Source organism: Patella vulgata, chromosome 3, assembly GCF_932274485.2.
Source record: "Patella vulgata chromosome 3, xgPatVulg1.2, whole genome shotgun sequence".
Classification (NCBI taxonomy): Eukaryota; Metazoa; Mollusca; class Gastropoda; family Patellidae; genus Patella; species Patella vulgata.
In genome coordinates this window covers 66790539-66807323 of record NC_065881.2, presented here as the reverse complement: position 1 = coordinate 66807323, position 16785 = coordinate 66790539, and the positions used below count along the sequence as shown (strand labels likewise).

General features: G+C 35.6%; 1 protein-coding gene across 2 annotated transcripts in view; it reads right to left on the bottom strand.

Annotated features, from left to right (window-relative positions):
* Positions 1-16785, bottom strand: part of LOC126816067 (uncharacterized) — a 59638-nt gene that overhangs the window by 37537 nt on the left and 5316 nt on the right. For both annotated transcript variants that reach the window (XM_056099584.1, XM_050542247.2), the window contains exons 4-7: positions 14624-14845; positions 13007-13222; positions 12598-12634; positions 9100-9209 (exon numbers count right to left, since the gene is read on the bottom strand). In XM_056099584.1, the coding sequence (XP_055955559.1) occupies positions 9100-9209; positions 12598-12634; positions 13007-13222; positions 14624-14845 (585 nt within the window). The remainder of the gene's footprint in view (positions 1-9099; positions 9210-12597; positions 12635-13006; positions 13223-14623; positions 14846-16785) is intronic.

The window sequence follows — 16785 nt, the reverse complement described above, 5'->3', positions numbered from 1 at the left end:
ATTTCGACTCATTTAGGTGTGGCCAGTCACATATTGGTTCTTTGAAAAATTGTTGCTTCACTCTGTTCACAGAGTCAAATCACACGTACTTAATGAACGTGAATATATAGTTGTACATAACCATCTGCTGCCAGGCAGGATACGCCCACATTTTGCAAGAGCTGGAAAGAGAACAAGCTAAAAACAAAAAAGATTTTTTGTACAATCAGGGGCCATAATCCAGGAAGTTACGTTAAGATATGTGACCGGCCGCATTAATAATGAGATAAAGACAAAATAAGTGAAAATATTGATTTTGAACGAAATTGAGATTTTCACAAAAATGAGTCTATAAATATACTATCTATCGACACAGAAGATCAAAATAGCAATAAAACATTTTAAAACACCTGTATTTGAACGTTTTGTAAGAGTACCGTATTCTTAAATCTGTTCTATTTCTTAAAATTCTCGGCGAAATTAGTTATTTTTCTTCGCTTGCAGTGGGACGACCGGTCATTCCTCTTGCATAAAAATTGGCATCGTTGTAAAGCGGAGCATCTCTAGTTTATAAATATGATCAAAATATTGTCGATGAATTTATTTTGAATGGATACAATCGAGTTTTAAAACACTCCAAAAATATAAATAAACTCTGCCTGTTGCCATGCTGTCCACACAACTCCTTTGCTGATTGGCCCAGACACCGCGTGCAAGACATTATCGATAAATATTTGGTTTTGGCAATGTTTTTGGGTACCTACATGCGATTCACTCTGACAAGTGGCAGAAAAAAAAAATTAATTCTGATCGTATAGATTGCCGTTGAGTGTTAATCGAAACTACGTGGCTGATGATGCAAATTAATCGACAAGCGGGTGTGTGTCATTGAGTAATACTATTACTAATCAACTGTCACGGGTCAATGATAAAGTTGTCAACAACTCATTATTTAATCCGAATAATTAATCCAAGTGGTGATTGTTTGGTATCTCATATCATCTTTAAAAAAATAATCTATAGGCCTTAAATGGAAATAAACAAAATGGCCAATAATGTTCTTTTCGAAGAGAATTTTATTGATAGCTGAATTCCGTTTACCGTCGCTTCTTCATACAGCATGAAAAGTATGGAATGTATTTGGGATATTATTGTTTAAAATTCTCTTATCACAATGGGTCGAAAAAATGAGAACGACCAACGAGCCGAAATGCGACGATTCTCGAGTCTGCCATTGAGTATCCTATGAATAATGTTGATATTTACATCAAAGCCAAAATGCACGAAAGTGAACGTAAACATTGACTATGAAATTGACATTTCTATAGGGACTCATGATAACATCACGGTACCTGAAAATAATAATAGACCTATCGTACACGCAAAATCTTATTTTAATTCACGTGTTAAATGAACACGTGTACAGCTGTTGCGGCTTCTTTGATGATTATCCAATCAAAAATCTTAATCTCCCGACCACTAGCTGGCACTAAGGTGCTAATTAATTGATGAGATTAAGATTAAGTTAATCTCACTAAAGTTATATTATACACAACAGACTACTAATGTATAGATTGTTCTTCAGTATAACACTATCATGTGAATATTATGCCTTATGTGTTGTGGATGTTTTGTTACGAAAGCAGTGCATTTATTACAATTTTCGTTGTCAGCACCCTTGAAATCCTAAATAAAAAACATATTAAATGACAAAATATAGCAATTATATTGCGGAAATAGTCGGATCAAATTTTTACTACGATTTTCGTCTTCAGCACCCCTGAAAACCCATGGAAAGATATATTCAACGACAAAACAGCAGGTTGCTATGGGATTTTGTTTTGGAACATACCAAATTTTTGACTTGCTTTTTCTCAAAACTTACTTTTGTAAGTTGGGTAGCTTCTAATGGACACAGCTCAGTCAATTTTTGTCCAATTCAAACAAACTATACATCAAATTGCAGGTAATGAGTTGGAGAATGTGAAAATAACAATAACTCAATTTTCAAAATTTCCTCATTGTGACTAGTATGCTGTGGGGGGTCACATATGTGTGATTATCAACAGGAACCAAGATCTTTATGATAAAAACATATATTTAAATTTTCATCCAAATTGGATAAAAACTGTGGCCTCTAGAGGGTCCACACCCTGATATACCATATTTTTACACTATTTGCATACAATTTTTGTCCGATTTTCACGAAATTTGAACTCAACCATCATTAGTGTATAACTGATATATTCACACCTATTATTTTTTTTTAATCGGATAAAAATTGTGACCTCTATAGGGACAACAAGCTCAAAACACGATTTTTCATACAATCAAGGACCATAATTCAGGAAGTTACAATCCTATATGCGCGAATATCGAAAGGAATCAAGATCTTTGGGTTATAAACATGCATTTCAAGTTTCATCAAAATCGAATCAAAATTGTAACCTCTAGGAGGTCCACAACCTTGATATACCAGATGTTAACACTATTTGCGTACACGTGGCGGCCATTATTTCTGGCATTTTTAGTCCGATTTTCAGGAAATTCGAAATTAACCATCATTAGGGTGTAACGGTGATATACTAAAACGTTTTTTTAAATCAGATAAAGATTGTGACCTCTAGAGGGACCACAAGTTAAAAGCGCGATTTTCTCGACAATTTGGGGCCATAATTCAGGAAGTGAGAAAACAAACAGGAACCAAGATCTTTGGGATATAAACATGCATTCCAAGTTTCATCAAAATCGGATGAAAATTGTGACCTCTAGAGGGTCCACAACCTTGATATACCATATTTGTATTTGCGTACAAGGGGCGGCCATTTTGTCTGGCACTTTTGGTCTGATTTTCATGAAATTCAAACTCGACTGTCATTAGGGTGTAACGGTGATATAATAAACCAGGTTTTTAAATCAGATAAAAATTGTGACCTCTAGAGGAACCACAATCTAAAAACGCGATTTTTCATAAATCACGGACCATAATTCAGGAAGTTACGATCTGATGTGCGCGAATATCGAAAGGAAACAAGATATTTGGGTTATAAACATGCATATCAAGTTTCATCAAAATCGAATCAAAATTGTGAACTAAAGTACAATTAGTGGCCATAATCCATGAAGTTATGGTCCGATACATGCGAATATCTAAAGGAACTGAGATCTTTGGGAGACAGACCTATATTTCAAGTTTCCTCAAAATCGGATTAAAATTGTGACCTGTAGAGTGTCCACAAACAAATTGTAGACGGACAGGGGCGACAACGGTATACGTCAACATGAAAATGTGGGCGTATAAAAAACAGCGTATATAAAATCATAACCATTGTCAAAATATCCATCAAATTCTATCTGTTTATTGTTAATTATTGACCTATGGTTGGTAGACCAAATAAGGTAATGTTTCTTCCTCTGGTCTTGTGAAATAAAGAGGTTTACTCCATATTTGGGATGGAAATTAACGTCAAGGCTATCTAAGACGTGCAGAAATTAGGGGGTTATAAAACAGGGTGTTGAGCGAGATTGGTCAGAGCGCTCCCAGATATTCCAAGCAGCTATTATTAACGAGGAGCCTTCAAAAATATTTTAGCGTAACAATAAAGTTGTAAGAACCATTTATTCTGTAGTATTATTACAATCACGAAGAAAACAAGATGACTAGTCATCAACATCCCGCGCCCTTGCACTTGTTTGGAAGAAATAAGGAAAAATAACTTCTTTATGCTATTGGTAATGTATACATGAAGCTGTTTGTATTGTTACAAAGTTTTGAGCCAATCAATGAAAGAATAGTACATTTGCAATACCTAAATAACCTAGAACAGGAATCATATATCTTATAATTTATGCAATGTATCATTACGATTGTACTGCAGACATTTACGCTGGCATGTAAATGATTTAGTACAATCCTCACATTTATTCATGTTTCTTCCTCTCTGTAACAGTAATAAATAGCAAAAGGCATAACTACTGTAATGGGTAGATGTCTATACAAAGTTTCAAAAAGATATCTTGAATGATTTATGAGATATGCTCCGGAAACAAAATTATACACCAAAAACTAAGTCAAATTTGTTTCCATGGAAACACAAAAAATATAAATCCCCGAAATTCCTAAATAGCAAAAGGCACAACTACTGTAATAGGTTGATGTGTGTGCAAAGTTTCAGAAAGATATCTTGAACAGTTTATAAGATATGCTTCGGAAACAAAATTGTACACCAAAAACTAAGTCATTTTTGTTTCCATGGAAACACAAAAAATATAAATCTCAGAAATTTCTAATGTGTGTGTACAAAGTTTCAGAAAGATATCTCGAATGGTTTATGAGATATGCTCCGGAAACAAAATTGTACACCAAAAACTAAGTCAAATTTGTTTCCATGGAATTACACAAAATATCGATCCCATAAATTCCTAAATAGCAAAAAGCACGAATACTGTAATGGGTAGATGTCTGTACAAAGTTTCAAAAAGATATCTTGAACGGTTTATGAGATAAGCTCCGGAAACAAAATTATACACCAAAAACTAAGTCAAATTTGTTTCCATGGAAACACAAAAAAATATAAATCCCAGAAATTCCTAAATAGCAAAAGGCACAACTACTGTAATAGGTTGATATGTGTGCAAAGTTTCAGAAAGATATCTTGAACGGTTTATGAGATATGCTCCGGAAACGAAATCAGACCGGACGGACGGACGAACCCCGTTTCAATATCCCTCCCTAACTTTGTTCGGCGCGGGATAACAAACACAAGGAAAGAAGTCTTATAGAACTATAGCATGCAGTTTGATTCTTTGTTTCAGATTGTTAGCTCTTGTCTAGAAAGTGTGAGTGAGCTGCAAAAACAGAATGTGATCTTCTCAGCCGTGATTGTATTTAATAAATATATTTTGCACATTACACTTCTCCAGTTTACATTTTCCATTACAGACAAATATATTTGGGACTCTGCAGAATAGAACACATACCTTATATGGAAACTATCAGAACCTCATATGCATACCGAAAAAAATTGTAGGCTAGGACAGGCATTAAACATACATTATTCAAGAGCTTAATCTGCCAATTGCAGGTCTTTCTTTAGGCCTGAAATTTTATCTAAATTATTAATTAGACATTAATTAACTTATCCAGACTATAATCAACTCTCGATGGCATCGCTAGCCTGCAATATTTACTGGATTAGAAACTGGTCTGCTGCTTCTGATTAAATCAAACCAGCGGCTGCCAGGCAGGATACGCCCACATTTTACAAGAGATGGATAGAGAACAAACTAAAAACAAAGATAGGTTGCCAGGCAACAAAACATACGCCCACAGCAGCTAAATCGTCCATGCAGTCAACAAGAGTTGTTGCATATTTTTACTTTTTTTGGTAATGAAACATTTATAATACACTAAAATCTGATTAAGAGCAACAACTCATAAAGTAATTATCAGAAAACCATTAGAATTTGTTTGGTTTTTATAAAGTTCTGCCTAATGCTAACGTTTTGTATACAAAACTTTTAATATCATGGATTTAGCTGTTCAAGACATAAAAATTCATTGAAAATCAATATACTTGTTCGTCTCAAGATCTTAAACTCTGTGTATCAATCTGAAGTCAATCGGATGATAACTTTAGCCTTTAGAGCGTCACAAAGTGATCAAGGGCCATAATATTAGCAGTAATTATCGGGAATCGTTGAAAATCAATAGGATTCTTCGTCTCATGACCTGAAACACTGTGTATAAATTTAAGGTCAATTGGATATTAACTTTGGCCTCTGGAGTGTCCACAAGATTTCTTGAAGTGATCATGGGCCATAACTCTGGAATTAATAATAAGAAATAGCTGAAAATAAATAGGCTTCGTCGTCTCATGACCTTAAACACTGTGTATAAATTTAAAGTCAATCAGATATTAACTTTAGCCTCTAGAGCGTCCAAAAGTAATTGTGGACACCGGACCGACGGAAGGACGGACGGACGGGGGCGACGACAATATACGACCACATTTTTTGTACAATCAAGGGCCATAATCCAGAAAGTTCTGGTCTGAAATGCGCAAATGTCAAAAGGGACTGAGATATGTTTTAAATTTCATCAAAATCTAGATGGTCCCTAACCTTTGTATTACATATTTAGTCACAATTTGCGTACAAATTTTGTCGGGCAGTTTCATATAATTTTTTCAAAATCCGAATTCAACCTTCATTATGGTGGAATGGTGATATATCTAAACAAGATCTTTGGGTTATAAACATGCATTTCAAGTTTCATCAAAATCGTATCAAGATTGTAACCTCTAGGAGGTCCACAACCTTGATATACCAGATGTTTACACTATTTGCTTACAAGGGGCATCCATTTTGTCCGACAGTTTTGGTCCAATTTTCACGAAATGCGAACTCAACCATCATTAGGGTGTAACGGTGATATACTAAAATGTTTTTTCAATCAGATAAAAATTGTAACCTCTAGTGGGACCACATGCAATAAGTGCGATTTTTTGTACAATCAGGGGCCATAATTCAAAAAGGTACGATCCGATATGCGCAAATATCGAAATGAACCAAGATCTTTGGGATTAAACATGCAGTCCGAGTTCAATCAAAATCGGATGGAAATTGTGACTTCTAGAGGGTCCACAACATTGATATACCATATTTTCAAACTATTTGAGTACAAGGGGCGGCCATTTTGGTCCAATTTTCACAAAATTTGAACTCAACCATCATCAGAGTTTACCGGTGAAATTCTAAAATGTTTTTTTAAATCTGATAACCAGCGGCTGCCAGGCAGGATATGCCCACATTTTGCAAGAGATGGATAGAGAACAAGCTAAACAAAAAGCGATTTTTCGTACAATCAGGAGCCATAATTAAGGAAGTTACGGTCTGATATATGAGAATATCAAAAGGAACTGAGATCTTTGGGTTATAAACTTACATTTCAAGTTTCATCCAAATCAGAAGAAAATAAATTGTGACCTCTAGAGAATCCACAACCTTGATATATCATATTTTTACGCGGGCTATACTATATACCGGAAAACACTGGGAAACAAGGGAAAACTACCGGAAAACACCATGTTATACTGAATACCGGAAAAACACTAAATACCGGAAAACACACTAAATACCGGAAAACATCCTAAATAGGTAACCCGGAGAAGGAATATACTATAAACCGGAAACTAACCCTAACCCTGACCCAGGCACACAGAGGACCAGGATCCGGGTTACCTATTTAGGGTGCCAGTCTCGGGGTTACCTATTTAGGGTATTTTCCGGTATTTAGGGCATATTCCGGTATTTTGTGTTTTTCTGGTGTTTTCCGGTATTCAGTATAACATGGTGCTTTCCGATGTTTTCCGGTATATAGTATTGTGGTTTTTACGCTATTTGAGTACGAGGGGGGGGGGGGCATTATGTCTGTCAGTTTTAGTCCGATTTTTACGAAATTCGAACTCAACCATCCTTAGGGTGTAACGGTGATATATTCAAATGTTTTGTTAAATCACATAAAAATTATGACCTCTATGGGGTCCACAAGCTAAAAACGTGATTTTTCGTACAATCAGGGGCCATAATTCAGGAAGTTATGGTCCGATATGCGCGAATATCGAAAGGAACCAAGATCTTTGGGTTATAAACTTACATTTCAAGTTTCATCAAAATCAGAAGAAAATTGTGACCTCTAGAGGGTCCACAACCTTGATATACCATATTTTTACGCTATTTGAAACGAGGGCCGGCCATTTTGTCTGTCAGCTTTGGTTTGATTTTCACAAAATTCCAACTCAACCTTCCTTAGGGTGTAACGATGATATACTAAAACGTTTTTTTAAATCAGATAAAATTTATGACCTCTATAGGGTGCACAAGCTAACAACGCGATTTTTCGTACAATCAGAGGCCATAACTCAGGAAGTTACGGTCCAATATGCGCGAATATCTGAAGGAACCAAGATCGTTGGGTTATAAACTTACATTTCAAGTTTCATCAAAATCAGAAGAAAATTGTGACCTCTAGAGGGTCCACAAGCTATTTTTACGCTATTTGAGAACGAGGGGCGGCCATTTTGTCTGTCAGTTTTGGTTAGATTTTCACGAAATTCCAACTGAACCTTCCTCAGGGTGTAACGATGATATACTAAAACAGGTTTTTAAATCAGATAAAAATTATGACCTCTATAGGGTCCACAAGCTAACAACGCGATTTTTCGTACAATCGGGGGCCATAATTCAGGAAGTTTCGATCTGATATGCGCAAATATCGAAAGGAACTGAGATCTTTGGGTTATAAACTTACATTTCAAGTTTCTACAAAATCGGATAAAAATTGTGACAACTATAGGGTCCACCGCCCTAAGTGCGATACTCTAGATCACTCCCAAGAGGGCGGTTTTCTGAATTATCCCACTAATTATCCTCAACAAGATTCAAGAGTCAAATTGAGGGGACATATAAATGCACACAGGATCCCCTCAGCTGACAAGACTAATAACTGCAATGGCAAGACATTGACCATTTGCAAAACAGTTTTCCGAAATATAACTTTTTATATAATTGAATGTAACATAATCAGATCATCTAATAACTGTGGATTGGACTTCTTTAATTCAGCAAGACGGTAACAAACATTAAACTACACTACATGTATAACAACCAATACATATTATAATATTGTAATCTTTACGGCCATCGTCTTAATTCACGTCTGCCTCCATGGTGAGGTATGAAGTTACATATTATTGATATTGAATAAAAAGAATTATGATGACAGCTGAATACTAATGAATAAATAAATTAAAGGTCGGCGGGTTCTCCGACATGACCATTTCAATATGGCAGTAGCTTATCTTAACAATAATCATATCCATGTTAGAAACAGCGGTTAGGTCAAAAGGACAGCAGAGACTTCACCCTTTGTTACATGAATTACTCTGTCAGTTTATCACAATAATGAAGTAGTATGCGGTGGTGGTGAATATTGGTTAGTATTAGGTAGTATTGGGTGTATGCTTGCTTTCCTGAATGCAATAACTATCTTATCTTAGCATTGATGTTCGAACTTAGGCAAGTTTGTCAACTTTGTCATATTTACATATAATAACATACCTGTCTCCTTTTTATTCGTTCTTTCAGTCTTTGTTCTATATCGCATTTGTCTTCCTCGTCAGCTTTAATAGCTATTTCTACCTTGTGCACAAAGTCCCCAGCTATGTTACCTTCAAATAAATAAAACGTAAAGTTTACAATAGTGTCTGGTGCATTGTTTTGCCAATCGGTTTGATTGAACATCAAGCTAAGGCCGACAAAAAAACAGCCGATTAAGATCATATAAAGATAGGTTTCCAGGCAACAAAACATACGCCCACAGCAGCTAAAACAACCGGGCAGTCAACAAGGGTTGGTGCATATTTTTACTTTTGTCGGTAATGAAAAATTTATAATACACTAAAATCTGATTTTAACATTGGCCTCTAGAACTTCCACAAGATTTTTCAAAGTGATCAAGGGCCATAACTCAGGCAGTAATTATCGGAAATCAGTGAAAATCCATGTGGGCGTATAAAAACAGATTGTTATAAAATAGAATGATATGCAAGTAAACGATTGACTGCATTTCTTATATATGTGCCAATTAGTACTGCAGGAATATTTTATACTAAAACACTAAAAAATCCAGGCACTAATGTGACAATGGGCCACAATGTACTGGAGGCCAATGTCTATTGGGTCACAATGCACTGGAGGCCAATGTCTATTGTGACAGTGGGCCACAAATTGCTTTCTTCTTCCAAATTATTTCATTCCCCCCTCCCCCCTCCCTTTCAAAAACCAGCGGCTGCCAGGCAGAATACGCCCACATTTTCGAGAGATGGATAGAGAACAAGCTAAAAAGAAAGTGATTTTTCCTACAATCAAGGGCCATAATTCAGGAAATTACAATTCAATATACGCAAATATTGAAAGGAACCGAAATCTTTGGGTTATAAACTTACATTTCAAGTTTCAACAAAATCAGATAAAAATTGTGACTTCTATAGGGTCCACAACCTTGATATACCATATTTTTACGCTATTTGAGAACGAGGGGCGGCCATTTTGCCTGTCAGTTTTGGGTCGATTTTCACAAAATTCGAACTCCGCCGTCCTTAGGGTGTAACGGTGATATAATAATACGTGATTTTCCGTACAATCAGGGGCCATAATTCAGGAAGTTACGGTCCGATATGCGCGAATATCGAAAGGAACGGAGATCTTTGGGTTATAAACTTACATTTCAAGTTTCAACAAAATCGGATAAAAATTGTGACCCCTATATAGAGTCCACAACCTTGAAATACCCAATTTTTACGCTATTTGAGAACGAAGGGCAGCCATTTTGTCTGTCAATTTTGGGCCGATTTTCACAAAATTCAAACTCAGTCGTCCTTAGGGTGTAACGGTGATACAATAATACGTTTTTTTAAATCGGATAAAAATTGTGACCTCTATAGGGTCCACAGGCCAAAAACGTGATTTTTCGTACAAACAGGGGCCATAATCCATGAAGTTTCGATCCGATACATGCCAATATCGGAAGCAGCCGAGATCTTTTGGAGATACACCTATATTTCAAGTTTCGTTAAAATCGGATAAGAATTGTGACCTGTAGAGTGTCCACAAACAAATTGTGGACGGACGGACGGACAGACGGACAGATGGACGGACAGGGGCAACGGCATAATACGTCCAGATGAAAATGTGGGCGTATAAAAAAAAACCAAAAACATTCTATGGCTTTATTAAAACTTTCAATTTCTTCCATTATTTAATGGTATGTGAACTAAAAAGTGGGCCAAAATAGTCTTATCTGTGTGGTTAGGTTCCCAGTTTTAAATCGAAACAGTGGGGAAGTAGGAAAGATAGGTTGCCAGGCAATGAAACATACACCTACAGCAGCTAAGTCGCCGAGCAGTCAACAACAGTTGTTGCATATTTTTTCTATTGTCAGTAATGAAACATTTATAATACACTAAAATCTGATTAAGAGGAACAACTCATTAAGTAATTATCAGAGAATCATTAGAATTTGTTTGGCTTTTAGTTCTGCCCCATGCCAATGTTTAGTATATGAAACATTTAATATTATGGATTTAGCTGTTTAAGTTATCAAAATTCATTGAAAATCAATATACTTATTCATCTCAAGACCATAAACTCTGTGTATCAATCTCAAGTCAATCAGATGATAACTTTGGTCTCTAGAGCTTCCACAAGATTTTTCAAAGTGATGATGGGACATAACTCTGGTAGTAGTTATCGGCAATCATTGAAAATCACTGAGCTTCTTTGTCTCACGACCTTAAACACTGTGTTTAAATTTAAAGACAATCAGATATTAACTTTAGCCTCTACAGCGTCCAAAAGATTTTTCAAAGTGATCAAGGGCCATAAAATTAATAGACTTCTTCGTCTCATGACCTTAAACACTATATAAATTTCAAGTCAATTGGATATTAAATTTAACCTCTAGAGCGCCCACAAGATTTTTCAAAGTGACCAAGGGCCATAACTCTGGCAGTAATAATTGGAAATCGCTGAAAATCAATAGGCTTCTTCATCTCATGATCTTAAACACTGTGTTTAAATCTAAAGTCAATCGGATATTAACTTTAATCTCTAGAGCCAGACGGGCAGGTGGACGGGGGCGACCAAGACCATATACGACCACATTTCAATGTGGGCGTATAAAAATAACTCAGCTTAAAACAAGCCAACAGTGAGGCCGAAGCCCCCGCCGAAATCCCAAAATAAATAAATGACACATATTCATTTATTGCACATACATTTTTTTCAAAAGTATTAAGCAATCGAATAGATTATCACCTATATACACTAAGTTTCATCATTCTCTAACAGATAGAATCAAAGCTATCTTGTCCCAAAGCATCAACCAATGAAATTGCTTAGCTCTGCTTAGCTTTAGCTCGAAATAATAATCATTGAACTCAGTCAAGACATTCACTTAATGAACATCTACATCAAGTTTAAACATTCTACCTCAACTAAAAACAGAGTCGTTATGTTCCAAAGTCTTGACCAATCAAATTGCTTATCGCTCCTTAGCCTAAGCAGGAAATTCTCATCATCAGACCTAGTTAAGGTAATGATATAATGAATCTATACTCAGAGTTTCATCACTCTCAACTTATTAAAACCAAAGCATCAACCAATCAGATCGTTTATCTCTTCTTACCTTCAGACAGACAAACCCATTTTAATAGTCCCCACCTTTCTTCGAAAGGCGTGGGACAATGAGAACTAAAAACAGCCACAAAACTTTCCAGAATCATATGCTGGTACAGCACTTTGCCAATCAAACATTATTTATGGACGAGGTAAGTCACATGATGATTTCATAATCTGTATTAAAGTTGTAAATGAGGTTTCAAGTGAAACATTCCAATATATATTGATGCAACAATCGGGATAATGCCCTCAAACATTAAACACACAGAGCATACATGTTTTAGAAATATATATTGACATAATGTTGTTTGAAAATTATAGAAAACAGTTAAAAGTTCTAGACAGAGTAAAGAATAATAATGATAAATAAATACTAACATAAACGGACTCTGTGTAAATTTTCACGATAGAATGCCTGAAAATATAAGATGGTAACAATATAATTATTATAGTTAGTTTACAGATATAAAACACAAATTTATATTGAAAACAATCACTCGGTTTATTTCACACTACGTTTCAACAAGTTCCTCTTGTCATTCTCAAGATGGCATTCATATGTATTTGGTTTTGACAGATTGGTTATTAGTCTTCTAGATCCAGTTGACCAAACTTGGAAATTTGTTGGATTTTTATGTCTTTAATAGATAAGATATTACTTAGTAGAATTTTCTTGTAATGCCAACCTGTGACAAATATCATTTTAACAACACCCTATCCTAGATTGTAACAAAATCTATACAAAATACTGCCCTTCCAAAAGTCTTAAAGATACTATTAATATTACCTGTTGAGATATTTCATCGTAAGCTACAATCATGACATGACACAGGTGTCTCCTCTTTAAGATTCTGAAATATTCATTTATTTCATCTATCATACATCTGGCTACAAGATGAACAGGGTATTCCAGATTACCAATACCGAGTACAGGGAAAGCAATACTGGTCATTTGAAGACGATTTGCCTGTTCAAGACAATTCCTTAAAACATCTCTCAACTTCTGGAATTCAAATACAGATCATTAGCATACTCTTGTAGTAAAAAATTTTTTTTATAATATTAGGGCTTTCTTCAGATGAAAAGTCTGTACATTAACCACTCCCCATCCCCCCAAAAAAGCCACAAAAACACCCACAAGTGATTTTTTTGGGAAGAGTGACTTTAATATTTTAAAGTGCATGGTTTTGAAACCATTTTGTTTACTAAGGTAATATGCTCTGTCAATCTCTACTATGACTTCCATGGTTTCACAACAGGTATACGCTCTCCATGTGTTCTGACTGAAATATCAAAATCAACTTCCAATACTTATGTTCTTGTTTCTAAAATAGGTCACATTACATGCAAATTACATAAAGCAGAAGATGACTTGATGACTGCTGGTTTTGTAATAAACATTAGATTTTTGTAAGATATTGTCACAAGATAGCTTGCCAGGCAGCAGAGTTGTTCATTGTGAATCTTTAGATAAATAAAGCGCCAAGTCAATAGGATTCTTCTTCTCTCAAACATAAACAAAGGTTATCGATGATCATTTGCAAGTCGGATGATAACTAGGGCCTAGTGCATTAACGAAGTACTTCTAAGTTATCAAATCATAAAATTATAGAAATGACAAAGATAGGTTGCCAGGCAATGAAACATATGCCCACAAAGGCTAAGTCGTTCAAGCAGTCAACAAGGGTTGTCGCATCTCATCTTTTGTCAGTAATAAAAACATTTACAACACACTAAAATCTGATTACAACAACCCATTAAGTAATTATCAGAAATCATTAGAATTTGTTTTTAATGTCTGCCTCATGACCTTAAACCTAGGGCCATATATCTCTTGCAGTAATTAGCAGGAATCTACAGGCTTCTTCGTCTCATAACCTTAAACACTGTGTATAAATTTAAAGCCAATCGGGTATTAACTATAGAGAGAGAGAGAGAGATTTTTCAAAGTGATCAAGGGCCATAACTATCGGGCAGTAATAGGTTTCATCGTCTCATGACCTTAAACATGGTGTATAAATTTAATATCGGATATTAGCTTCAGCCTCTAGAGTATCCGCAAGATTTTTCAAAGTAATCACGGGCCATAACTCTGGCAGTAATTATGAGAAATTTCAAGTTTCATAAAAAGTGGATAAAAATGGTGACCTCTAGAGTGTCCACAAGCTAAAAATGTGATTTTTCGTACAATTAGAGGCCATAATCCATGAAGTTACAGTTCGATACATGCCAATATTGAAAGGAACCAAGATCTTTTGGAGATAAACCAATATTTCAAGTTTCATCAAAATGGGATAAAAATTGTGACCTGTAGAGTGTCCACAAACAAATTGTGGATGGACGGACAGTGTGAAAAGACATATAGATGTCCAAAATCTAACAAATTGCTATAATTACAACCAACCTTCATTGGCTCTTTAATAGAATTGAAATACGGCAAGCACACGTGGAAGATATGTTTAAAAGAAGATTTTCCTCCTGTGGTAACCGCAATTCCATTGTCAGATATGCCATTTCTTTTACATTCTAATTGTATTTGATAACCCGCCCTTTCCAAAATAGCATTTGATATACAGCCTATGGAAAGATCAAGATTCTTCCTTGTAGAGTTTACAATAACATCAACCTGAAAAATTTAACAATACCAAAACATTGAAGCAATGCAAGGGTTATCTGAAGTATGTAGAGCATTTCATTAAAGATAAATAATCAGGGGCTAGTGAGAGTAAACAAGCATCAAAGTAAACAATACAAGTGCATTATAAAATATTTCATACTGTGTTTACAAGCTTTACGTGTCAAAAATCTACATTGATACGTTCTTTGTTTATGCTGTCATTACGATACCAAATATTATTTTCAATGGGGCTCTTCCATCCCTCTCGATCAAATCTACCATATTCCAAATTTTTAACGGATCAAATTGCTTATTACTCTGCTTAATCAGAGCAGAAAATGTGCATAATCAAACTTAGTCAAAGATTTGATGTTTTCAAACTAGGGGGTTGGGTGGTTGAATGAGCTTTAGATCATAAGGTTAGTCATTGAGCAAAGTGGCATGGTTCTGGGTTTTCTCTGGGTCTTCTGGTTACCTCTAACAATAAAATAGTCCAAAAATTATCTACATTGTGTCACGTGGACGTTAAACCCCATTGCTTTCTCTCTGTAATGAAACTATATAGAAGTTTTATTCCTTAAACTAAACTAGAATCAAAGTTATTGCACAAAAGCATCAAGAAATAAAATTTCTAATCTCTGCTTTGCTTATGCATCGAATTCAGCCTAAACAATCACTTAATGAACAACTACACCAAGTTTCAACATTCTGTTCTGTGCCCTTTTGTTCCCTCCCCCTTCTCCAAAGTTAGGTTGCCAGACAACGAAATATATGCCCACAGCAGCTAATTTCGTCCGGGCGGTCAACAAGGGCTGTCGCATATTTATTCTTTTGTAGATAATGGGTGTCATTTACAAGACAATTTCATACAGATCATAATTTTCATTGTTTGAGGGAAGTTTCTACAATTTGAAACTAGAGCCTCTTAACTCTCGGGGATCACGGTGGGTAAGGGGGAAAGAAGATGGCTCGCTAACCTGGAGGTCAGGTGTTCGATCCCTGCATTGGTCGAGAAAGTTCATCCAGTTTTTCAGGCATGGTTCCACCTTGTCAGTGATGCAGGTCGTTTGGATGGGATGAAAAACCGAGGTCCCGTGTACACATTGGTGTGCATGTAAAAGATCCCTTGACAGTTGGAATTCGATATAATAGTAGGCCATAGTGTCTCTGTCCGGGCAAAATTTCCCTCATAGCACACTGTATGGCGTATGCCCGTCTTCATTAGCCCAGTTCGGAGCAGAACAGTAGGATGTTAAACCCTATTTCATTTCATTTCTTTCTTAACAGAAATTGCTGAAATTCGACAGGCTTTTTCGTTTTACTAATTCAAATAATGCATATAATTTTCAGACAAATCGAAAGATAACTTTTGTTGTTAATCAAGCCTGCACAATAAGGTCCACGAAGTGAAACAAGGGTCATAACTCTAGAAGTAATCAACAGAAATAGCTGAAATTCAATTTTCTTCAGCGTTTCACTAATCTATATTATGTATATAAATCTGATACAGATCGGATGATAACTGTTGTTGTTAGAGCTTTGACAAGGTGCAACCAGCAGCTGCTAGGCAAGATACGCCCACATTTTGCAAGAGATGGATAGAGAACAAGCTAAAAATAAAAAAGATTTTTTGTACAATCAGGGACTATAGTCCAGATAGTTATGCTCTGAAATGTGCAAATATCAAAAGGGACTGAGATCTTTGGGATATAAAGATATGTTTTAAGTTCCATCAAAATTGGATAAAAATTGTGACCTCTAGAGGGTCCACAACCTTCGTATTACATACTTTTACACAATTTGCATACAAAGAGCGGCCATTTTGTCGGGCAGTTTGATTTCGATTTTCCCGAAATTCAAATTAAATGGTGGAATGGTCATATATTTACACGGTTTTTAAAATTGGAAAAAAGACCTGTGACCTCTAGAGAATCCACAAGCTAAAAATG